Source organism: Stylophora pistillata, chromosome 7 (genome assembly GCF_964205215.1).
Source record: "Stylophora pistillata chromosome 7, jaStyPist1.2, whole genome shotgun sequence".
Classification (NCBI taxonomy): domain Eukaryota; kingdom Metazoa; phylum Cnidaria; class Anthozoa; order Scleractinia; family Pocilloporidae; genus Stylophora; species Stylophora pistillata.
Window position 1 is genome coordinate 28,110,717 of NC_142525.1, and position 15,000 is coordinate 28,125,716.

Sequence of the window (15,000 nt, forward strand, 5' to 3'; positions counted from 1 at the left end):
CAAAGTTTTCCGAGCTAGGGTATCTCAGTATACTGGTACACATTCTGTGTGGTATCCTTTCTGTTTGGCCAAAATTCACGCGTGCGCGTCAACTACAAGCAATTTAAAATGTATGCAAAGACTCAAAGACCTACGTGATAAATCAAATGCATAGCGTTTATGCTTCGTCTCTGAATCAGAGAATTAGCAGAGAAAAGCATCACACAAAAATCTGTTCACAGCGAAGTGACATCTATCAGTCATGGACGATGTTCGGAAGAGACCCCTTGCAAAAATATCGCAAAAGGATTATTTTCTTTTATGGAGTCAGAGAGATGGATATTTAACGGTCCTGTATGCGATATCAACTGAACACCACGCACACCTGTGCTTCTCGGTTATGTACCCCCCTGCATAACTAATAATGTTCCCTCCTCGGAATCAAATTATTTCCCCCATTAATTTTCCTTGCTCTCTATTCGATGAAAAAAGCTCGCGGTTGATCAGACAAGTAAACGCTTTCTACTTTCATAATCTTGAATTTGTTTGAGGACAAACGCCCACACAACCACCAACTTGATCACCTTCAACTCGGTCGACCATCGATGAAAACAAAGCTAATTAAAATTTCAAACACAACCAGCTGTTTGGTCACATATCATATCAACTTTAATTGCTTAAAAGGTCAGCGGATAAATTAAAAAAAACTTATTTACCGTTGCAATTGAGAATTTTCGGTCAGTGATTGGCTTAAAAATTCTCCTTCTCTATGCAGTTGCTAACGCCAAATAATTACATGTGTTTGTCTAAAAACTTGAATATCAGAAAATTCTTTTTCAAAAACACCTAGTCATGCAAACTCTTGGTAATTACCTTGACCCAAGCACAACTGTGAAAACATATGTGCTGCTTAACCTTCACGACTTTGCTTGGTCAGGATTTGAGAGCTGTTTTATTTCGCTGGCAAATTGATATTATTTCACGCTGATTGTATAACTAATGTCAAACTTAAAATGTCACTTTGATCTGTAGTTCTTAGGAGTCGGATATATAACGAGACGCCTTACCTACAGGTTGCTCTCTTGATCAACAGTCAGTGACATTGAAAATAGGAAAAAAGAAAAATATTATAATGGTAATTGAACTAAGTGGAGTGAAATTTGGGCTGAAATCATACGCATGATTTCAAAATCGAACGAGCGCGCAGTGCGAGTTCGATTTGAAATCACAAGTATGATTTCAGACCAAAATTGCACGACACGAGGTTCAGTTACCACTTTGTTACATCCATTTTGAAATCGCCCAAATACAGGACTTGGTCAATTCAAATATTTTACTGATGCAGTACTGAGCCGGTTTTTTAAATAAAAAGCGGAACCGGAAATCCTTTTACATCTTATTTTGTACGCAAAACAGAAAGAATTTGATGTCATGTGTCAAAAACTCAGTCAAGCGTAAAATGGTGCGATTTAGAGCAAAAAATGGTGCGATTCATGAATAAATCGCACCAATTATTGCCAATCAGATTACAGGGACCACCAGTGATTTCAAAATGGATGTAATAAACCAGTAAAATAGTGTATTGTAATAATGTGAAACCTTAAGAATTAGAACAATAATATTCCGCAAAACGACACTCACTCACACAAAAACAGTTGCATAAAGTTGTATCTATTTAATTTTTACGTATGATGCACGATCCTCGCAGTAGATAGCGCTATTTATGCAATAGCGAAAATCAGACCTGAAAAAAATCAGGCCTGTACGGGACTCGAACCACTGACCTCTGCGATACCAGTGCAGCGCTCTACCAATTGAGCTAACAAGCCAGCTGGGAGCAGGCCGTTAAGTTGATTCGTAATAAACTGTCACGGGTTTATTACGAATCAACTTAACGGCCTGCTCCCAGTTGGCTTGTTAGCTCAATTGGTAGAGCGCTGCACTGATATCGCAGAGGTCAGTGGTTCGATTCCCGTACAGGCCTGATTTTTTTCAGGTCTGATTTTCGCTATTGCATAAATAGCGCTATCTACTGCGAGGATCGTGCATCATACGTATCTAATACCGCAGTTCAAAATATATGAACTTCATATATTCATTGTATCTTATTCAACTTTTATCCATAAAAATGCTGATAATTGACAGTTTTCTTTTTACCATTTTTTCTTCAGATTTTTTTCCCAATTTGAATTTTTTTTTTTTCAATAAATATAGCGCAATATAGCTCTGTACAACTTTCGGTAAAATTGTATGGTTTTGCTATTCATGAGAAGAAATCATTAATTGTTTTAAACGTCTCATTTACTCAGTAATTGATTCATTTTTAACTATGTGAGTAGTTCACTGACTTTGCATGATAACTCCTTATCACAAAATTTGCTAAAGCTTTTTCATAACTTATGATAACACTGTCGTGCTTTAAGAGAATCAAGTTTAGTGAAAACGAAAAAGAAATCAAACACAGCTTTCAAATCCAATTTAGTTTTGTTATTCATAAATGTATGCATTAACATTATTTTAACTGGTCACATATTTGTTTTTTCTCATATTCAGCTAATGAACTGTTAACTGAGCTCACATGATAACTAACCAGTATACACCGAATGCAAATATGGCGTCCAATTTGAGTTGCCATTGTTCTGGACTGACTAGCCTCGTCTTCACGTGGAAATACAAAAGGATTATTACGTGTGTGAGAGGCTAGTCAGTCCATAACAATGGCAACTCAAATTGGACGCCATATTTGCATTCGGTGTATTGGGTTGCTATTTTATCTCTTCTCACTACCCATCAACTGCGGCAAGATATATATTTATGTAAAGCAAGTACTTAAGATGGCGGTCACGTTCCAAGAATTTTCATGATGTTCGAGTGTAACTTTAACTGCATGATACCTTTGTCGACAATTGGTAAAAACATAAATAAAACATAAACGTGCTACGCATGCAAGAGTGATATTTTGGATGAGTTGGTGGAGATGGGATACTTAAATATATAGTTGTTATTAGCCCTTTGATTCTCATGCGTGACCAAAACAGAAACGAAAGTTTTTCTTAGGCTTCTCGCACGTGACTAATGCTTAGCCACTTACCTCCGAGCTGTCCAATCAGCGTGCGTTAAAAGCACTATTCACTTCTGTGGTGTTAAATGAACTAAAAATTCAAGTCATTCGATTTACAAAAAAATTTTCACTGATCCTTCATTCAAAGTAAAAAAGGAAAGTTCCTTCTACTTTGGTATGGTTGATCTCTTTCTCTTTTTGGCTCAACAATGTAACTACTAGATCCGTGGTGTTTATTGTAAATAGTATACTGACGAAGTTAGTGTTAATTACACATTTCCAATTATACCACTCATTTGTGTAGCGCTCAATATTAGCACAACAATTTCTTTAGAAACTTACCCCGCCGTGTATGCATTCGGTTTCTCAAGATATGTAATTTGTGCTGTGTGTGTATTAAACGATTAAAGGTTTTTTTACGTCCTTTTTAAGCGTTGTTCTTTTGTAAAACATGACAATATCGTTCTCTAGTCAAAAAGCGCATTTATTTCTGCGAGACATATTTAAGGAACATGAACTCTATATTCAGAAAACGGTCCCTAAAAATCTTTCAATAACTTTTTTCCCTAAACATTACTAGGTGAATATCCACTTTACATTGTATGTTTGCCCGTTTTAGATCTAAAGGGAATTCCAAATCTTTACCTTTTTAATAAATCTTGCTTACATGTGCGCGTTAACACGAAGAAGAAATTTGAGAGAAACAGCTCTATAAAGTATTATCACATGACCCGGGATGGGTAAAGAAAACATACAAGTGAAGAGATCTATAGCTCTCCCCATACACAGACTTTCCCTTTAATTTCTTCCCTTCAATAGTTTTTCCAATTTCCTTTTCCCTGTAATTTAAAGCAAAACACGAACTTTTTGGCGGGGGAGTGAAAGGTATTGCTATCTGCCTGCAGTGAATTGCACAAAGGACGTTTTTTTCATAGATACAGAATTTGCTTTACAAGAATGTAAATGATTGTCAAAGAAATGAACAGGGATGAAAGAAAAAAGGAAATGTTTAAAGATTCTATGACTAAAGGTCATAGAAGGATATAATGTTACCAGCATTTAGGTTACACAGTTGAGTCTCATCTCCAACGAATGCTGCTTTTAATAAGTCTAGATATGTGATACGAAACTTTATAACTACCTCAGCTTCCTTTCTTTCATAATTATTTTGTTAATGGCACCGGCGATGTGGTCGTTTGAGCACGGTTAGCGTTTCACGGTTAGCGTTTCACGGTTAGCGTTTCACGGTTAGCGTTTCACGGTTAGCGTTTCATCAAAAGGACTCGTCGTGGTCGTATTAAAAAGATATCTTATATACGGACGCCGGGGGGCCAGCCTCAGTTTGCTAAGTTGGCTTAGTTGCTCAGCCTGAAGCTCTGCTGATAAATGGATCCGGAGTAACACCACACAAACCAGAATGACTCAGTCCCCGCATAATTACCACTAGTTTATTTTGAGCTGAATTAATTTTGCGAGGCTACAAAGAAACTGAATTGCCTCGAAGAATTTTATGATTCACGCTGAATAGAACTGAAATTTAAGGCTGAATTTCACTGTTTCATTTCAGTTTTCGATGGCCGTAAATTTACGGGAAGACAAAAAACATAAATAAATAAATAAAAAAAAACAACTGAAATAAGCTAAAGTGTTGTACGCGAAAAAATCGGCTAAAAATAACACTGAGTCTCCACTCAGAATTTATTTCATTTGAAAAAATAAAAAAGTAGCTATTGGACTACAGACATGCAAATGAAGAAGATGCACTTTACTGCTCATCTCAGTACTCATGGCCAGAAATCCGTGACAGCCTGGCCAGAAAAGGTTTTATATGTGAAACCCATTGCTTATGTTTAAAGTCAATTTTAGGTTTCGCTGTTGTCTATGATCGCGCCAAATCAGTGACAATAACGCGTGCAGTGCAATTGTCCGGTTCTAAGTTCAGCTCTGTTTACTTAGCCCAGCATTCAGTTGCGTTTCACATTGCTCAGCTTGTTGCACAATCATAATATATCGTGAAAATAACAACGTCTTGATGATACCTCTTCAATCTCTGCTACAAGTTGACAGTTTCTTACCTCTCGCATACCCCACGCCGGATTGTGCGTGCCGTGGACTTCCGTTTGTCTCTTGAGTCGATAGCATTTGATAAGACCGCTGAATACATCTACTATGTCCATAGACATCAGTCATGTCGAGGGGATCGCCTGTACATAAAATGAGAATAATTATCATATTTTTCAGACGATTTACAAAAGATTCGTCTACAAGATTCGTAAAGCTACAATTTATGACCAGTTCTTTAAAAATGGTCCTCCTTTTCCACATGGATCGTTGCACATACAAAAAGAAAAGAAATTTATTCGCCGTGTGAAAAAGTAACAATCAATGGACTCAAATGATATTGAAGGGACGATTTTACTCTGTTTGCCGCTTTGAAAACGCTTCCGGTTGAAAACAGCAAAAATCCTGCAGTATAAGACAAGTTCCAAGTATGTTTGATGTTCGACAAAATGCAGAATGGCGCAATTTAATTTGCACGTTGAAGTTGACCAATCGATAGCTTTGCAGAGCCCTGCCGCAAAATTAGTCGATCCTTTACACATTTCATCGATTCATCCCCGATGTAGGTTACATAAAATCTCAGTTTCATAAACCGTCAATAGAATAATCCCAGTTCCGATCTCTCGCTTGTTACTTTGATGGAGCAATATATTCATCCATAATCTGGATCGATCTTAATTTTTTCTAGCAAAAATCGTGAGACTTGGAACGATTGGACCATTTAAAGAGGTGACCCAGATACCAACTGACGCCACATTTGTATTTATAGAGAATGAAGCTATAAAAAACGCTTTCCGTTTGGTAGACAAACATTTATGAAGATGATTAACGCTGGAAAGTTGACGAACTTAAGCTAACTGAATTTTTTTAAACCACATAACCTTTGACGAAGTCCATTTTTATCGCACAACAACACAGCTTATTAACGTCTTCAACAAGGCGCTATGCTGTATACTTCCATTGTTTATAGTGCCACAGAACCGATCGCGAACGGGCTGATGGGCTCTCTGAACCGGCTACTCGTACTAGTTTTTCTTTGGCCTGGGATAACTTCCGAGCGATGACTGTTTAAAATAGCATCAGATAAAAGAATCAAACAAAAGCCATCCAAACAAAGAAACGTGGATTAATCTCAATCCAATGGTTGTCACAGAATTTAAAAGACAAATATCGAAAGGTAAATAAAAATTAATGTATACTGCAGGCAATGATGCGGCTCAAGAAGAAGAATTCTTGCTTCTTCGTCCATCTTACGTATGATCTCCCCTAGGATGAAACTGGTTGGAAAACTTTTTCCAAGTAACGCAAGTCCATAACTGCTTTGAAAAGCACATATAATCAAATGTTGAGATTTAAAGCCTAACTGATTCCCTATTAGCTTTTACCATTTGAGCCTGATGATCCTAGCCTTCGTGCGTCACTGACATCCCACTATAAAGCCAAGTGGCTTTTTATCAGTTTCTAGAGAAACGGCTGTGTTGTTTCGACGTGCTAGAGAAACAATTAGTTGGTCATCAAATTTATGTTGACTGAAGGCAGGTGAACTTCCAAAGCCAATTCTGAAAAGCTGGCTGACGCTCCAAACGTCAGCTTTTCATACAATTTGCTATGGCGGCTAACCCTACGTTTATCAACGTATAGTTGACAACCAACTATTGTAACGGCATTGTAAATCGAAACCGACTTTTTAGTCAAGCCTTCGCCGAAAATTTGGCCTACAATTCAACTGAGAGTGACACGTCTGTCACAGTCGCTGTCGGCCCTATCTGCTAGCCAAGCCAAACTTATTTCAGACACCGGTAATTTATCCTCGATGTTCGAGGACTTAGTGGCGCGGCGTTTGAACTGGGCGACATCAAAACAGCATCTGATACATCTCTAAACTGATAAGAAACCATGAGAAAGAACTAATAATGTTATGAAGGAGAAGTATTGCAACGCAAAAAATCAATCCGGATTCAGCTGTCTTCTGCCATTTTCAATTACGATTCAGTTAGCAAAAGAAATATTCTCCCTCAAGTGTACAAATGGTCAAAGGCAAACGTTTAACTTATGAGTTGTTTGGAGTAAACTTCTCAAGGGACAACAAGATCAGCATAAGGAATTGTTGCATGCTGTCGCTGTTACTCGATCGCTCGTTCTTTTATTTTTTCCCGTTTATACCAGATACCACATAGTATCGATCACCGTAAAAAAAATAATTAAAACAATAAATAATTTAATAAATAATTTGAAAAAAAAAATTGAGGAAAAAAATGAACGTAAAAAAACTCGTGCAAAGAAGAAGTCTTTGTAATACACCACGTTTATAGAATTTCTGAATGATTGTCATATGCATTGGACCTCCTACTTCACGGTTGTTTGATCATCAGAAGTGATCTGTCATTCCGTATTTCGACAGAATTTATAAATGAATCAAATGGCTGATGCAATAGGTCTCGTTGTTTCATCATTTCCTTCCGGCCCCAGTCACCCTTACTCTCAACGAGAAAATAAGACGAAGAGATCAACACTACATACAAATTCTTAGCCGAAGGGGGTCTAAATATGTTGATAAAAGTTTCTTTAGGTTTCCAAGATGCCCAACGTGTTAAAATCCTAATCAGTTCCACTAGAATGCTTTTCTTATGAGGCGCTGTTATATGAATAACTCTCTGATTGTCTGTATTCCTAGCTGGTCCATGGAAAGCACTCTGAAAGCGCCCAAGCTTCATACGACTACATGATCTGTATTGTACATGACAGTAAAGCAGGCGAATTAAGACTGAAAAAATATGAGAAAGACAGTGCTGAAAGTGATTTACTCCCATCCGCAGGCTATCGAGTCTAAAAAAAATGCTAATGAGATGATGAACGTTACGGTGGAAAGTTAAACTGCTAAGTGAAAAGTGGAGTATGATTTGCCTTGCAACATTTAAAAGCGAGCGATCAGTCGCCTTAGAGCTCAACTGAGGTCTTGAGTCGGCTCAAGACACGTTGATATTCAAGTATAACCGGCTAAAATGAACAAAGAAAAAGATTAGGAGAAACTATAGTACTCCTCAATTAAAATCGGAGTGGCTCAGTGTTACTGCTGAACTGCCTAATCTTTCTATTATCTTTAGCTGGCTTAATGATTCTGGAATGGCCGGTGATTGCGGATTCTGTTGAGCAGCGTGCAGGTGAAGAAACATTTAATAGGACGGGCACTAGTTTCAAAAGTTAGCCCAGAAATCCCTTCCTCGTCTTATTTTAATCTTCTCTAACACATCTTTGGGCAATATTTATCTTTCGTGACTTCCCGTTCTCTATGGACGATTAAATCAATAGTAAAAACAGCAATTCTGAAATTTTTGTAGAGAGCTGAATATCGCTTTTGTCCTTTGCTAATAATATGACCGGAAGTTTGGAGACGTTAAATACAACTAACCTCCGGCTAGCGCCTAACATCTTTGTTGGCTCTTTTTCGCTCAAAAATAGAAAAATGCAAGTCAATCAGAGACTCAGAAAAACTGCTGAGACAAACTGTAAGAAACGAGTAGGATATAAGTTACCATCTTCAGCATGAATTCAATTAGGTACCTCACAATCACTCCAAAGTTGGACGTGACAAACATAATCCGTCAAGTGGTCGTAGCCAAAAATTACGCGAATTAACCATTCGTTGACTCTAGTGGTTGGATCAATTACACTGAATCCTAACATTGTCATTGACAATTAATCGCCACTAACAAATTATGCCGGTCACTGTTATAAGTAAAGAAATGACCTCCTTTGACATTTTCCGTCCAACTCAAGTTTCTAGACCACTCTTTTCAAGATAAAACACGTTCTTCGTCGCAAATGATGCAACAACTCCGAAGAAAATCGGGGAAGGTGTTAAAAAAAAAAAAAAAAAAAAAATTAGTTTTTTAGGCAATAAGTGTTTCTTGTGTAAACTTGGTGATGTAAAATGATACACAGCAAATACAATCGGCTGAAATTATCATAATATGTTTCTTTTATCGAAGTATCTGATCATTTTTCAAAGATTATGGTAGTTTTGGATTTTTGTCAAATGGCCATTGGATCCTTCAAGCATGTGACTAGAAAAACATCCAAGCAGAGAAATTAAAGAATTATCAAGAGGTCTAGAACGGCTGGTTGTTGATCGAGCTTATTATTAGGGTCGTTTATCGCGTGACATTAAAGTGAAACACGAAATAATCAAAATGTTTTAAGAAAAACTAAATTACGAAGTTTGAAGAGTTTTACTGACGACTAAACCTGTGATTCTATGGTCCTTCTTTAAGGATTCTCTACACCATTTGCTGTTACGTGTACATACATGATACCTCCGGACCGTTTTCAACTCATGAGGACGTGCTCGAGAATCAATCAATTACAACTCTTTCTTTGCAAGACGCATACAGTAAATGAGAACACAAACTCTGAAGTAACCAGGCCTCATGATTTCACGCAAGCCAGAATAACGCAGTCATTAGTGAGTTATATAATCACTTTTTCCTATTGATAACAAAAATCTTCAAACTTACATTTCCAGTGCTTGCCTTATCGATCCGAAAGCGCTCTCTCTCTCCTCGCTAAAACGCACAAAACCCTGGGCTATGCAAATATAGCCATCTCTTTCTCCTCTCGGAAAAAAAACTCCGGGATAAAACGCTGTTAATGTTTTGCTTCAGTGCTAGTCAAGTACAAGTCGGTAAGAGATAAGTTAAATAAATAACCGCCACCTGTTTCTGATAAACTCGTTCTCTCCCCTCCCTCTCTCCCGCAGTTTTTTTTGTTTTGTTTTAATTTTTTTTTTTACGCTTATCAGCGTTCATCATCTTCAATTTTAATGCCACGTCTAAATCACGAGGTGTCATGGGGATGCGTAAACATACATGATATGAATCAACTTGTCAATATATAGAACTGCGTCATGACATTCTTAGTTGTTGTAAAAATAGTAATTTACGAATATAAAAGTGAAAATTTGGTGACGATCATATTTGTAAATGATTGATAATGCTGATAACCCTGGATGCGCCATGCGCTGCAAGGCATTAAGTTCATACACTGGGTTCTCGGTTTTGAAGGCCGAAGTTTCCTTTCACTGTTATGGCTTCTTGAATTAAAAGTTTCCAGCACCTCTGAAAGGTCCAATACGGTCGCGATGGATGCAGCAAATAAAAATGATATTTTTATGTGCATAGCCTTATTTTAAAATTCGAAATATTCATCGTACCTTGAAATCAGACGGTGACGATATGAAAATATAGGTCCACAAGACGAGAAATATTACTGACCAAACAAAATAAAGAATCGAGTGTCTGGTATGCACAGCTGCAAAACACCGACTCATGGCGTGATGTGAGGATTATGCAACCTTATTTATGCATCAGAGTTACTCAGGCAACACAACTCTAGGTGCTTCAGTTGGAGTGCATACCTTCACTGCAGTCAGCCGGGTCCGTCTGATCAAAGAGCAGAATTGAATTGGCCGGGCTTTCCGCGTTTGTATCGCCGGCACCAGCAGAATATTCTAGTCAGTACTCTTCACAGCAAAAACTGTCTGGATAGGTCAGAGAAAGTAAACAAGACCTTCCGTTGCTGACGGAAAGATTCTCAGGGGATATGGATTACAAAGTAATTCGTTTTACTAAGCATAGACGGGTGACCCTGAAAGTCTATCATAGCTGTATCGTAAGGTTCAAACAGTGATATGCACTGAAATTTTGAGGTCAATGAAATTCATATCATCACAGAAATAAAAGTTTAAAACTGTTTACATTTTCAAAAGTTCTCGTAGTATTAAGAGGGAAACATCGCTATTTTTTTTCTAAATCTGAAATCTAATATTACTGTATCCCTACCGAAATACCAGCTACCTAAGTAAAGCTTCATTGCAATGTTACCAAAAAACGGTGCTACCTGACATGGAGGCCGGCATGAATTTTCTGGGTAGTCTAGTCTCATATATAGGGGCATTGGATCTCTTGATTCCTGACGATAATCCGTTTCCGAAGCATTGTTGGACGGCAGCCAATATCAATATACCGAAGACTCAGTTTCTTAAGAGCTGAAAAAATTGCCACTACAGACGTTGTTGTACAGTGCTCTGCATGGAGTCGCCTTTTCTTTCTTTCGCTGGCTGAATCGATGAACTGTTGCCAAAGAGAAACTGAGCCGTTTATCCCTTCAATCCACGTTAGCATAAAAACTCGTAACAATCCTCGACCCGTCCCACGCTACTTGGAGAAAAATGTCAAACCTTAAGTGGTACCCTAACTCTGCAGTTTCAAATACATTCAAAGTCCCCGGTGTGTCGAAATAAATTTTTGAACCTTTTCTTTCGGCGCTGTGTGACGTTAAACGATTAACAAAGAAAGGCTTCCTTTCCGCTTAACTTGAATCAGACGACAAAACAGATCTGATGATGGTATTTTTCAGCAAGTCAGTCATTAATCATCTTAATTTTTGAGATGCCATGAAAAATCTGCCCGGAATATGTTTATCGCATGTTGCTATCTTAAATGTCAACCCGCTGAGTCTAAAGAAAACGCATCGCTAAAAAAAGAGGCGCTAAAAATAGTAACAGGCGTAAGAACGAAATAATAAAATCAACTTCCCAACAGTATGAATCAGTTCTGTTACAAGAGCTGAAGGGATTAACCACATTAATATTAGCTCACATTCTCGCTTGCGTTGTTTACAGGGAAGTGAAAGTGAAATATCAATATATTACTGTGATGAAATGAAGGAACAAATGATACACTACCAGGCTTCAAAGATAAAATAGGCAATTCTGCTCAACTTTTCAAATTTACCATGACGTGTTTAGAATTGTAGCTTTCGTTATTCAGACTAGAAGAAGTCCCCAATGAACATGGAAATACTAACAACGTGGATCTTCATCATTGCGACATTGTAATGAATATTGCACAAGATATTTCAGTCTTAAACTTGACACAAATGCTATAAGTAGAGCTCCTTTATTTTCTCCATTCAGCAGACACAGACCTAACGAAAACTTTGCGGTCACATGCTACATCGCACGAACTCTTTCAAAACAGCGTGTTTTGATAATTAGATTATGAGTAAGCATTTTATAGCGAACCGAGTCAAAGAGAGTGAGGCCGGTTTCTCATCACATTTTCATAAAATGTTTGTCTTAAAGGTTGCTGAGCATTAATAGAATTACCTTAGATTCAACTTCAAGTCAAATGACATCGAGCCTCTGATCGAAGGCTTACATCTGCGCTTCCTCACTTACCAGATGGAGTCGTTCTTGCTGCCGTATTATTAGTCTTCTATCAGCTGCTTATCCAAAGATAAACAGACGTTCAATGTATCATTCGCGACTGCAAAAGCACTGGTGTGTGTTAAACAGTGCATAGTCCACAGTTTGTCGATTACCATTAGAATAGAACCAGAATAAACAAAGGCGCCAAAATTTCCCTGCGTCAGAGATGGCTCCAAGCAGAATTTCGGTTCTGCGATGGTATGCGCTCATCATATGTCGGTTTGCGTATGCTGCAAGGTTGCAGCAGACCAGGAAGTAGATAATTAAGATCTTAAACCACATCTACCGGCGGAAATTATCCGAAAAAATGGCAAAAATTGCTGTAAGCCCGCGTAAACAAGCAGAAGTGTGATACCTGCTGCCCTGGGGCATTTATTCTGCCGCTTAATGAATGAAAATTCGATAGCAAAGGGTGGATTTTTTACATCATTTTTTCGCGCCGTCGGTGTTAACGCCGCTGGACTAGTAGCAACCTTGGACTCTCCGCTTTCACTATAAGCTCCTGCCTTTACTCCAATAATTCAAGTTATATCACGTTCCCATAACCGATGTTTTATTGACCCTATCCAAAGAAAGTCTCCATGGAATAAATACAGTGAAACTAGAATAAAAAAGGTGCGAATAAACTACAAACAAATGGGGAAATAGCGAGATCAGCGCTCCGAAAGTCACAAAAAAGAATATTAAAAATTTATGAATTTAAGTGTAAAGCTCCGTTCAAACGGTCGTGATAGTCGACGATTTGTTGATAAAATCACGCAATGAAATTGAAACTATCTTCTAATATCTCGACCGTTTGAACGGGGCTTAACGAAAAAAACGATGTGGTGTACAATTTTCTCTTAAAAAACATAAGCCTTAGATTCACAATGTTTAAGTGATTAAATTAACACTACGAAAGTAATGTTACAAAGTGAGCGATAAAATGAGTAGTGTGAAGGTAAAAATAATTACCTAGGAGATGCCTTAGTCACTAGGCCAACCTAACTTGATTTTCGGCACTTGACCAAACTTCATGTGAATTGAAATTGACCAGAAAACCTTGTGTCAGTGTACATTCTCTTGCGTCAACTGAAATCAACCGGAAAATAAAAAAAAAACACCTTTCATGTCTGGCTGTCACCATACTTGCGCGCGGCGATATTTAAGTTGTCTCAGCGCGTGGCAGCTATATTAAGCTGTTTAAGCTATTTAATCTTATTAACCAACTGCAAAAAGTAGAGTACAAATAATGTGTGAATAGAGTACAAATATGTTTGTGTTATTGACCAAGCGTGAGGTCGAGATGGCTAGATACTGGTATTTTTTTTGCGTTTTAATGCATAAAAATGCAAAGAAAGAAAGAGCCTAATATCCAGCCATCTTGACCGAACAAGCTTGGTCAATAAAGGATTTATTATATGGCGAAAGGATTTCAATATAATAAGAATCAAGCATGACTTGACTATTTCGAGAGTCGGGAAAGAAATCGAACTGTGTTTGTAGCACAATAAACCCATGGAAGCCGTTTAATGTTTTCTTTATTTTTCGCTATTTTGTGACTCTGTCAACGACATTGTAAAAAAAGTTACGAACTTTGTAGTTCCGTTCTACCCAATCTTTTTCTTGCGTGGGATCAAGGCGGGCGAAAGATGGGCCCATCATGCCCGCTCAGGTAGCCAATCAGGACGAAAGATTCACTTCATAATGCCTACGGGCGCTGCCGGCTGTATATTAAGCTGCGATATTGTACAATTAGTTATTTTGTACGTAAAAGAACTTGTTTAATCGGTCGGCTGCGCACCCTAAGCTTCCTTATCTGCTTCACTTTTACTGCATTAGGAGAAATGAGCAGAAAATAAAGCAGTTGGATAGTAAATAACTTAATAGACGTTTTGGTGTGTAGTATAGCTTAGTATTTAACTCGTTGTTTGTATTTTGACTCGCTTTACGGGCTAATCAAAATATTGCACGACTTGTAAAAACACTCAGCAATACGTGCACTACACACCAAAACATGCAATAGCGCGATGCTCACTAGTTACTAGTTTGAGCACTCTGGCACTACCTTGATAATACCACAAATGTGGAATCATTTGGCAAACAAAGCTCTGCTTTCATGTCCAAATTGAGCACTGTGGGATGAGTCATCCCCGCTAGCACTGTGCTAACTTGAGCACTATGGCATGGCTTAGACGATACCACAAGACTGGTATCGTTTGGGGATCCATATCGGTTCTCCCCCATCCTAGCATCAGCACCGCACTGATGAGGCCCAGAAGGCCGAAACGGTTCCTTTATCATAAAGTAAGTCAAAGCGTTTTTATTTTTTTCCGTCCCACTGACTCTAAAATGAGTATCGCCACCCATATGACGGTTACATCAAACGGTTAAGGTAGCGATAGTATGTGATGCTAATCAAGACTGGAAGTTGGACCCCACAACTGTGTGAATATGGGGGAGCTACATGAAATATAATGGAAATTTCCCTGCTGGTAGGAATTCGAATCAAGTCCAACCAGCTGAAAGTTTATTCTGCTAAATTGCCACGAAGGAGGACAGTGATTTCTGCCGCCTGGGTTAACAAAAGCACAAGGATAAATACGTTACAAAAGAAGGTCCCTGAGAATCTCTTCGTGGAAAAGTGATCAGT

General features: G+C 38.1%; 1 protein-coding gene across 1 annotated transcript in view; it reads right to left on the reverse strand.

Moving 5' to 3' along the window:
* Positions 1-11,574, reverse strand: part of LOC111330618 (uncharacterized) — an 18,570-nt gene extending 6,996 nt beyond the window's left edge. Inside the window, exons 1-2 of the mRNA XM_088728412.1 lie at positions 10,997-11,574; positions 5,116-5,244 (exon numbers count right to left, since the gene is read on the reverse strand). Of these exons, the coding sequence (XP_088584538.1) occupies positions 5,116-5,244; positions 10,997-11,015 (148 nt within the window). The 5' untranslated portion in view covers positions 11,016-11,574. The remainder of the gene's footprint in view (positions 1-5,115; positions 5,245-10,996) is intronic.
* Positions 11,575-15,000: the final 3,426 nt, after the last annotated feature.